This window comes from Pteropus vampyrus, unplaced genomic scaffold, assembly GCF_000151845.1.
Source record: "Pteropus vampyrus isolate Shadow unplaced genomic scaffold, Pvam_2.0 Scaffold63, whole genome shotgun sequence".
Taxonomy (NCBI): domain Eukaryota; kingdom Metazoa; phylum Chordata; class Mammalia; order Chiroptera; family Pteropodidae; genus Pteropus; species Pteropus vampyrus.
Window position 1 is genome coordinate 1,897,525 of NW_011888844.1, and position 11,601 is coordinate 1,909,125.

The 11,601-nt window shown below is 39.1% G+C and overlaps 1 protein-coding gene across 1 annotated transcript in view; it reads right to left on the reverse strand.

Annotated features, from left to right (window-relative positions):
- RPS6KA6 (ribosomal protein S6 kinase A6) overlaps window positions 1–3,112 on the reverse strand; it is a 127,755-nt gene extending 124,643 nt beyond the window's left edge. The window contains exon 1 of the mRNA XM_011361147.2: window positions 2,960–3,112. Coding sequence (XP_011359449.1) covers window positions 2,960–3,037 — 78 coding nt within the window. The 5' untranslated portion in view covers window positions 3,038–3,112. The remainder of the gene's footprint in view (window positions 1–2,959) is intronic.
- Between the last annotated feature and the right edge of the window lie 8,489 nt (window positions 3,113–11,601).

Sequence of the window (11,601 nt, forward strand, 5' to 3'; positions counted from 1 at the left end):
ACTTATTCAAGACAATACAAGAGAGAGAAGTTCATTTTAGCTTTCTATCTCCCTATGTTGCAAAGATCTATTTATCTTTGTATTAGTCCAGTGCCTAGCATAGACACTTATATTGGCAGGCAGGCATTAAATATCTGTTAAATTGATTAAGTCCTACCACAACACTCCTAATCTATGTTATTTTTTATTCTTCCCTCTTACTCCCAACATCTAATCAGTTGCCAAATTCTGTTTTATCGCTGCAAGTTCTCTATCATCAGTCCTCTCCTTTCCATTCCCTCTGTCCTAGTTCAAAAATCTCACTACTACTTCCACTGACTAATACAATAGCCTCCTAACTGCTATTCCCCACCTTCAGTCTCTCTCTGACTCAAATACATTCTACACACTGACATCAGTTATTTTTCAAAGCGTAGATCTGGCCATGTCACTCATGTCCTCAAAACCCTTCAGTAGCTCCCATTTACAGAATAACGTTAAACCTTTAAACTGCCTTTAAAAGCCCCACACAATCTGGGCCTAGCCTACGTTTAATACATTGCCTACCTCATCTCACATGACATCCCCACTCTTGTATCACAGCCTCACATCCTAGCAATATGAGATTCCCCTTTCCACCAAGAATACCTCCACGCCTTTGCTTATATTATCCCTATCCTCCAGAAAGAAATAAGCTCTTTTCATCTCTCTGTGAAATTATTATCCACTCTCTAATGCCCAGATCAAATTCTACCTCTTTAACAAAGCCTTACCAGACCAATCCCTATACCAACACAACTACCTCATTGTTGATGGTCTTTACAACCTGCATAATAACAGTTTCTGAACATGACTATCTTGCCTATCTGAATGTAAACCCACGGGGGTTGGGTGAGACTCCAGGTGGTACATTTTTAGGCATTTCACATTTCAATACTACGTACTGCACTACCTTGTACTCAATAAACACTTGATGATCTGAACCAATTCTTACCATGACAAAAGTTCATAATGGGGGGGTGGACGTAAACTTAAATGTCAGTGAAACACCTCGTTAGCAAATTATAACAAATAAAATTATTTTTCTCCTCTTATCCCCCCTAAATGTCCTAAATATGACCTCATATTTATCTTTGAATCACCCTATCTGTGATTACAAATATGATTACCATACTTAGATGAAAGGATCAGACCTAGGAAGGAGGTCTTAAGAAAAACTGCTCATAATAGGGAAAACTAAAGCTATGACTGTGGCTATCGAAATCCCAAGATTTTAAGATAGGTGACAATAATTCAGAGTTTAGGGGCAGGGAAAGGGGCATGACGATCATTGTGGGTAAAGAGAAGAAACTAGTGTGCAATGTAGACCTATTATGTGCAAAGCACCTAAGTGTATTAAACTCAGTACTGCTTTTTTTACATAACAACTCTTCAAGATAGTTTCGCCCATTTATAGATGAAGAAAGTCAGGTTAGGTAACTTGCACTGCGTCACACAGCTAATATGGAATTGAGATTGGAACCCATATTAATCAGCTTCCAAAGCCCACGTTATTTCCTCTATTATCCAGGCTCTCATAAAATTAATTAAACTTCTTGCAATTATAAAACATTCCTACATTCTAAGAAGAAATGAACCCCTCTTCATTTATCCTGTTCTTAAAGTATGTAGAATATTAAAATTTATTTTGGAATTGCTTAACTATGTAGTAAAATATTTCCTATAAGTAGAAAGGGCTCAATTTTAGACTCTTGAATTTATTTCCACTACATTTCTTGTTAAATGTTACCCTAGCACGTAATTTTAACCCCAGTTCAGTTAAAAATTTGAAAGAAAAAAAAGAATAAGTTAAACAGACAACAGTCCAAGTGTATTTTTAAGGATGGAGCTAGCACTTAAAGACAAATTTGCACCTTGAGATGTTGAGGATTTCAAGTCCTACCTCAAAATATCCTACTGTGAATCAGTTTGGCTTTCAGGTATTTTTAGGAGATCTGTGGTGAAACACTAGGCCGTCAATCGATTATTAGAAAAGGATCCGATTTTCAATCCCAAAAGACTCATTGTTATGTTTAAATGCTGCCCGCTTTTAACGATAACATCAACAACAACAAAACAACAATAAAAACAAAGTACCTGTGCACATCTAAGTTCTCACTGCACAGCTGCCCAAAGCCCAATCAGAAGTTTCAGAAAAGCAGGAAAAGAGGCGAACCAAAATATTTTTGTTGAACCTCAGTATCTTACCAAAGATACATCTTATAAGGGCTAAGGTTTACTTTGTGTCTTCTTTTACAGACCAACAGGGCGGGGACAGCAGTTGCGGAAGGCAGAAAAAAAGGATTAGAGAGAAGAGGGCAGTAGAATTCAGGAGACCTCACAGGATGTAGCAGAACATCACCTGAATGTAGATTAAGAAACCTGGTCTCCGGTTAATCTCCATTTGGGTTGTTACAAAGAACCACAAGAAGCCACAAAGAAACGAGAAAGCTAAGTAACTAAAGAGCACACTTTCCTAAGTGCAAATGCCCCCAGAGTTACTCAGTCGCCTAGGTATGTTTTTGTTGCGCTGGGTTCCTAAAGTACTCAAGATTCAATAGCGAGCTGGAGTTAGCAGCCGTCCCCATGTTCCCAGGGAGCAAACCGGGAGCAGCAGGAAAAGAAGGACACGCAGAACCGGGCGCGGCACCTGGCGGGTCCTGCAGCCTCACTCCAGGTCGCAAAGTGAAGAAACTTAGTCACAACTCCGACGTAGCCCACGAGGCAGGCATTCACTCTCCACGCCCAAGTGCGCCCTCTCGTCGCCGCCCGCTCTGAGCTAAAGCGCAGTTGGAGCAGCGCTTGCTTCGCTGCCCCGCAGCCTCCAGGGGGCCTGCCTGGGCACCCTGTTCCCCAGGCCCACGCCCCTTCTCTCCCGAGCCCCGGCAAGGGTCCCGAGGAAAGGAGATGGGTGGCTCCAGCCCCTCTTGCCATCACTAACCTCGCCGCTGCAAGCGACGCCGCCGAACACCTCCATTTCTTGGTCCCAGGACTCGTCCTGAGGAGCGATCGGTAGCATCGCCCCTTCAGCAGCACTCGAACAGGAGCTGCCAACCGCCAGCACCGCCGCGCATCGCGTCTTTGGAGCCAGCCGCCGCCGCCTCCGCCGCGACCCCCAGCTCCGACTTCAACCACCACTGCTTTAGCCGCAGGGTCCCTCAGAGGCTGGGAGCCGGGGGTCGCCTCCGCCGCAGGCTGCTGCTCCCCATAAAGAACACGACTCTGTGCTGCTTCTCTGAGAGCTGCTACTCGGCTCCTCTCACCGCTGCCGCGACTATCGGTTTGCGGTGACCACCCCACCACCACCCTGCTTCCCCGGGCCCCCTCCGCGTTCTCAGCTCTGTCAATATGGCGGCAGCGGCGGCGTTACCTGTGAGGCGCCTGGAAACCTCCCCCCCGTCCTTCCCCCAGGGCGGCGGCACAGCGGCGTCACCCAAACGTCAATGGAGATTCCCTAGCCTGGGGTGAAAGCGGGGTGGGAAAGAGGGGCGAGGGTGGTTGCGGAGGACCGGGTGGTAGAGGGTGGGAAAGAGGGGAGGGGAGCGTGCTGAGCAGGAGAGACAGAAGAGAAATAGTATAAGCTACTGCCAGTGCCTGAGTAAACCTACCCACTCCACGGAGCATGCGCAGCGCTGTTCACACATGCTCAACAGGCCCTCTCAAGCCTACCGAAGCAGCCTTTAGGGCCAGATGATTCCCAAAAAAGATGCAGGGACTTGGGGACCTTCCAGAGCGTTGGAGGATTCAGTGTCATGGGAGGACTCCAGGAATAACTGCTTGCAGGGCTCACAAAAGCAGGTGTCCTATACACTGAACCACACCCATTTTAATACTTAAAAGACAAATACTGGGGTGGGTATTTTAGTCCCTTATACATTAGCCTCCAAAAAGCCGGAGGCAGGAAGAAAATGCATTTAAAATAAATATGTATATCTGTGGTCCCCTGCCACTCGTCCCTCTCGGACTGTTTCCTCTGATTGCCTTTGTCAACCAGTGGTCATTGGTGGCAATTCAATTCAAAGCCAACAGGAAACCCCAGTTTGGAGTGCAGTGAAGGAGGAAATCGTATTCAGTGCAAATAGCTCCACTGTGATACAGCACAGCTCTGAGACCAGCATGGCTGTGGAACAGCTCAATGGTGTTCAGCTCAACTATGAAATACCATAACAGATAGGTGGACCTAGGGCCAGATCCCTCTCCTACTAGGCAGCTCTGCTCTGACCTGCTCTGTTTGCTTTTCTCTACTCTGGTTCTGTTTTATCCTTGGTGTTTCAGAGACATCTTTGGTGTTTCACAGATCTCAGGTGTTTCAGCCAGGGAAACCCAGTCTTCAGTCGTTGGTGGAAAGGGAAAGTGCACTCTCTGAGTCAGAAGAGAGTTGACTTATACAAACAGAAGTTCCTGGGCCCTGATTGGTCTGTCCTCATACAAATGAGAACTCCAAATACTCACAGATTGGCCCAAAAAGCACTTTCCTGATTTGTCAAAATGGAACCTCTCTGATTGGCCGGCAATGATGCTGATGGGGCAGCTCCACTGGATAGGGAAAGCCTCAGTCCTATCGGTTCAAATACTATTACAGGCTCAGATGGCAAGAACATGGTGCAGGCAGGCACGCAGCTGGATGTGGGAGGCAGGCAGCTTAGTCCAGGTTTCTACATTAAGTATGGTTTCTGTGAGAGTCCCCTGTTTAGAAAAGGCTGCTAGACTTTGTTTTTAAATTTGATCCCAGTTAGCCACCGGGAGCTCTTCTTGGTAGATACTTTCTTTCTCTGGGACTACACCTTTATACTATTGATGACACACAATGTTTCTAGTGTTCACACAATTTTTTTCCACTTACTGGACTCTACTTGTGATATTGAAGGCAGAACATACAAAAGTTAACCTAACAGCCACCCCACTCTGAGGATATTAGGCCTGTAATGAACAATTATCATTGTTCTTTCTTCTTCAAATCAAGCCTTCACTATTTTGCTGTTGGAAACCGCACACTGTACTAGGTGCTAGTGATATAACTGAGATAAAGTACAATGTCACACATGGAAGATGATCAATCAAGTTCCTTCTCATCAAAATCCAAAGGAAAAAAAAAAGTTATTCCACTTTGACACTTCAGAGAGACTTAAAAGAGCAATTTTAACAACAACTAAGCTGGCTCAGTACCTTGGAGAGGTTTTTAATGGTAGACATAAAATACACAACCCCCCCCCCCCAGCCTCCGCTCTCCCCTCTACTACACCTAGGGCTGTTGTGTTGTGCTCTAGGAAAACAATGAACTATGTCCTCCACTAGTTTCACTATCTGGCTTCCAACAGACCACAGAGACTGGCACTGTATTGCAAACAAAGATCACTAATTGTACCCTCCTACCTACTCTGCTTGAAATCCCAGGGAGAAAGTGAACTTTATGAATATGATCCTGTAAAAGTAAAAGCTTTGAAAGTAGTGGATGTTTGGCTGAACTGACAGTATTCTTAATTAAGGCCAACTTTTTTGAGTATTGGATCTCATCCCTTTTTGCTTACTCAAAGCCTTTGTTTTGCAATTCTACCCCGCCCCCTCTTTCACAGTATCTATTGATGCAGTTCATGACTCCTTCTTTCTTGTTCATTTTCCTATTACATCATTGGCCATTTCTTCTCAGTGTCCTTTGCTGTATTATTCCCCATCTTCTCAATCTCTAAAACTTGTAACTTCAGGGTTCAGTCCTCAATCTCTATCTCCTCCAACATCCTGTATGGGATATTTCCATATCCCATCCAGTTCGAGTGCTTTAAATCCCATCTGTATGTTGAAGACTCTCAAATTTTATCTCCAATCACAAACTCTTTCTTGAAATCAATGCATATATATGCACCTGCCTGTTCTACTTAGACATCTAATAGGTATTTCAATCTTAACCTATTCAAAACTGAATTCTTGATTTGACCCTAATCGACCCGATCCTCACTTAGTCTTCTCCAGGGCAATTAATGACCTCTACCATCCACTTACTCTACTGCTCAATGTCACTTCGGAGTACTTCTATAATTGTCCTTTCTAAAACACCATCCCCATAACTCTCCAGCCTTATCCTGCTTTTTCTTCATAACACCAATCAACATGTGGTATATGATATGTTTTTAAATTTATTCCCCCTAGCATTTAGGATAATGCCCTGAACATAATGGGACTTAGTAAATATTTTCTGTCTGAATGAATTTGTTCTTTGCTATTGTTTTGTGTATTTAATAAATATACTACATCACCTATATTAAGATGCTTACTCACTGTGAATGTATTACTTTGCTTCTATATAAAATTTATCCTTCATATATGTTCATTCATCCAACATTTCCCTTAGCATATAAACATGCACACCTCTGTCATTAAAAAAATAAGAATAATCAAAATCCTTTCCTCAAATCATGGTTTTAATAGACTCTAATTTTCCAAATCTTTCAGTCAACGAGTTCTTTTACTTTTTATCACAAATATTTTTTGAATGTCTGCTCCATCCCCATTACCATTGCCTCAGTTTACCCCATACATTTCCTTAAATTAATGATACTAATGATCCCTTTTAACTGGTCGTTCTGACTCTAAATTCTCTCTCTCTCTCTCTCTCTCTCTCTCTCTCTCTCTCTCTCCCTTTCTCCAATGCATCCTCCTCAACTGGCAGCCCAGTGATCAAAATTCTTTAGTGATTCTCCATTGTCTCTGGTAAAATATCCAAACTCCTTAGCTCTGAATGCAAATATTTTCACCATTTGGCCTCTGGCTATCTTTCTAGCTTCATCTACCACCTCATATTCCAGTCAAATCTATGCACATGTTATTATCTCATTCCTATCCCAGTCTCCCTAGACAACTTATTCTTAATAGCAATTAATACTAACAGCTACTATTTACTGAAAACTCACCATGCTCCAGGCATATGCTCTTCATTTGGCCCTCATAACAATTTGTAAAAAATATATTATCTGTATTTTATAAATGAGGAATCTGAGTTGGAAAAGGTTCGGTGATTTTTTTCCAAGACCTCACTGATATTAAACGGAAAAGTCTAGAATTAAAACTAGATCTGCCTGATGCCAAATCTTCTACCCCACTCCGATGTTCTGTGAAGCCTCTCTGATCTCATCCCCCACTCTCCTTCTACTCATCTCTAGGGAAAATTAGTCACCCATTCCTTTGTATTTCCATAACATCTTTTCCATATTCGTATTTCAACACTTCTTTGTCTTCCTTTACCAGCAAACTTTGAGCTTTCTGATGATAGTGAATTAACCTATTAAGCTCTGCATTCATAACATATGCCTGGAGATCAATAAATATGTTGGACGGACAAGCAACACCTCTACTCTAGCGAGACACTGTGTTAAAGCTTCGGGGTGATGTGAAAACGTAGGACAGTACTTAACTCTGCAGAGTTTAATGCTTGCTTGTTTTGTGTTGACTCCCTATATCGAAGACACATTATTTGATTTTAAGTTAGTAGTAACCAGAGCCTATCAGATCTAATTTCTACTAACCCAGAAGGCCCTTGGATTATTGGTGAAAAATATGACTTTATTTAAGCACAAAAGCAGGTATTAATGAACACGATCTTCTCAGTCTTCTGAAAAGATTGTTGCTTTCTTTTCAGTCTTCAGGAATTCTTTAGCCTAAAGTTTTCTATATATCTATGTATCTCTGGATTTCCAATTATTGTAGCATTGCATTAAAAATTTACACAATATTTGGCAGTATTTTTGTTGTTCTGGAACTGGGATGTACTATATCTAGTTTCTAAATAATATATTGCTCATTACAAAAGATGGTAAGTTGGGCTCCAACACTAGCAGAGCATTGTTCTGAGTATTTCCAGGACTAGGGCAAGGGTACACTTAAACTTCCACACTGATTTATTTACCATGTGACAAACAGCACACATTGGATAACCAGGATTAGGGGTAAAAGTGAGTGGTCATGTAATTCAACTGAAAAAAGTTAACTGACCCATATAGAAATAAAAACCAACTCATCATAGCTCGCTAAGGGAGTATGAAATATGAACCAAGGGCTTTTGATCAGCAGATCACAGACCACCCACAGATCCTACCCTGTGGTTCTGATTTCTATACCATGACATTTGCAAAGGAATGCATATTTTGGATACAGTTATAGAAAGAGTCACATAGTCTCTTAGTATTCTCTGCCTATTTCCCCAAAATTTATAATCCAAAATGCTGGAAAATGGTAAGCCAACACAGAGCATAAAATCACTATTAAAAATATTAAAATATTTTATTTTAGTAATATTCTCACTTAAAATTAAAAATAAGATTCATGTATAGAAACAGAGAACTTTTAAATGCTTAAGTTTTAACAAATATTTATTATGTTCATATAATTTCTTAGGAATATCAGAGAACTTTCATTCTCTAAAAACACTAAGTAATTTTGGGCCACCAAAAAAAAATCATTTTCAAAAGGGGATAAATTCACACATAGTTGTGAAATGTAAACTCGTTATTGCCTTTTTGTTGAAATGAATGACATTAAACAATAAATAAATATGATGATATTTAATAGATTTCCCTTTTAGACAGTAAAGTTTGTAATACATAGAGAGTGAAATCTCTTAATACTGGAGAAGTAGAAGAGTAATAACCATTGTTTGTAATCTAACTTCTAAGATTTTTATGAAAGATACTTACATTTTATGATTTAACTAGAACTCCAACTCATTTAATTTTAATAACGGCACCTATTACAAAGGAGTTCTGTTGTATTATGAATAAGTAACATACCCAACAGTAATTTTTTTCTTTTCTTTTTATTTCTAAATATCTTTAAATTGGGTCAACATATTTGGTTATAATGCTATTTTCTGGTGGGAAACATACTAAGGAACTTTGGGCCACCAAAAAGGTGATCTTACTAGGAGGTTTACCAAAATGTTAGAATAATAGATCTACTAAACAGAAAATTCATTCCAAGGATGGCATATGTAAATGTAATTATCAGCCATAGCTGACAAAAAGGATACACTTTTATAAGTCAAAGCAATAATGCAAGACTTGAAGGTAATCTGGTTGCCCACATCCTTCACAGCATTGTTCACCAAGGTTGAGTCAGTAGATTTGACTGGTTTTTTGATGTTTTTTCCATAACTCACAATTTTCCACTTAGGTCCTTGCAAATCTTGGAATTTTGTTGAGGAGAGTTCCTTCTGAGGTAAAAGACCAGTCTTTGATTAAGGGTATGGAAGTAACTAAGTTACCCTATTCAAACTTCAAACATATTCATAAATCTCTAACACAATAAAAATATAAATTTTCACATCTACCAATTTACCTACTTTTCAAAACTCTTGCCACCTACAATAAAAGATGTGATTAGAACTCCCATGACCAAGTAAAAATAAAGGATTTCTCTGGGCCCATTGATACCTGCTCACTAGATTCCCCTGGTATTTAAGGTTTTTAAATAAGATTTATGTAAAACTCAACCAGATAATTTCAGACTTATAGTCAAGGTTGTATTAACATTGTACTCTAAGTCATTGGTAACTGTGCTTCAGAATCATCTGCATGGCTTTGTCAAAACACAGATTGCTGAGCTTCGTTGTTTCTGATTCAGTAAATCTGGGTTGAGGGCTGAGTGTTTGCATTTCTAGCAAGTTTGCAGGTGATTTTGGTGCCGCTAGTCTGGGATCTACACTTTGAGAACCACTGCTTTAAGTTATAATTAGCCAAACTCAGTAAGAGACAAATATTTTAGAGAATAATTTTGTAAGAAAAGCCTAGTTAATTCATTAAAATTTCAGATATTTTGAACTCATATCAAAAATGACTAGGGACTTGGAAAATAAATACAAATATAAACTGCAAAAGAAGGTACAAACCCTATTGAGGCATTTTAAGACCTCATTGCATAAAACAGTGGACATGCTAATAACTACTTATTTGTATACATAGTTTAATGTAATAAAAGTGCCTTCCTTTAGACACAAATTAGACAATCTGGAAGAAATGGATACATTCCTAGACATATGGAATCTCCCAAGACTGAGTCAAGAAGAAAGAGAAAATCTGAACCAACCGATTACCACCAATGAAATAGAATCGGTAATCAAAAATCTCCCAAAAAACAAAAATCCTGGACTAGATGCCTTCATAGGTGAATTTTACCAAACATTCAAAGAATTAACACTTATTCTTCTCAAACTATTCCAAGAAATTCAAGAAGAGGGAAGCCTCCCTAACTCTTTTTATGAGGTCACCATTACCTTGAATCCAAAACCAGACAAAGACATGATGAAAAAGAAAACTATACACTGATATCTCTTATAAATATTGATGCAAAAATCCTCAACAAAATATTAACAAACCGAATTCAGTAACATATTAAAAATATCATACACCATGATCAAGTTGGATTTATTCTTGAGATGCAAAGTTGGTACAATATCTGCAAATGAATTAATGTGATACACCACATTAACAAATGGAAAGATAAAAAACATACAATCATATCAATAGATGCAGAAAAACCGTTCGACAAAATCCAGCATTCATTTATTATAAAAACTCTCAGCAAAGTGGGAATAGAGGGAAGATACTCAACATAATAAAGGCCATATATGAGAAACCTACAGCTAACATTATGCTCAATGGATAAAGGTTCAAAGTGTTTCCCTTAAGATCAGGAACAATACAAGGATGCCACTTTCACTACTCCTCTTTGACATTGTATTGGAAGTTGTAGACACAGCAGTAAGGCAAGAAAGAGAAATAACTGTTACTCAAATTGAAAAGGAAGAAGTAAAACTCTCATTATTTACTGATGATATGATACTGTATATAGAGAACCCTAAAGATTCCTCTAAAAAAACTGTTAGAACTCATGAATGAATTCAGTAAAGTAGCAGGATACAAAATTAATATTCAGAAGTCAATGGTATTTTTATAAACCAATGATGAACTTTCAGAAAGAGAAATTAAGAAAACAATCCTATTTACAATTGCATCAAAAATATAAAATACCTGGGAATCAAATTAATCAAGGAGGTAAAAGACCTGTTTTCAGAAAGTTATAAATCATTGAAAAAGAAATTGAGAAGATACAAATAAGTAGAAGCATATACCATGCTCACGGGTAGAAAAAATCAGCATCATTAAAATGGCCATACCATCCAAAGCAATCTATAGATTCAATGCAATCTCTATCAAAATACCAATGACATTTTTTCAGAGAGCTAGAACAAATAATCCTAAAATTTATAAGGAACCATAAAAGATCCCGAATAGCCATGGTAATCTTGAGAAAGAAGAATAAAGTAGTAATTATCGCACTACCTGATATCAAACTATACTACAAGTTTACAGTAAACTAAACAGCATGGTACTGGCATAAAAACAGATATATTGATCGATGGAACAGAATGAGAACCCAGAAATAAATCCATGCCTATGTGCTCATTTAATATACAACAAAGGAAGGAAGAATATACAGTGGGGTAAAGACAGTCTCTTCAATAAATTGTGCTTGGAAAATTGGACAGAAACATGCAGAAAGAAAGAAAGAGAGAGAGAAAGAGAGAGAGAGAGAGAG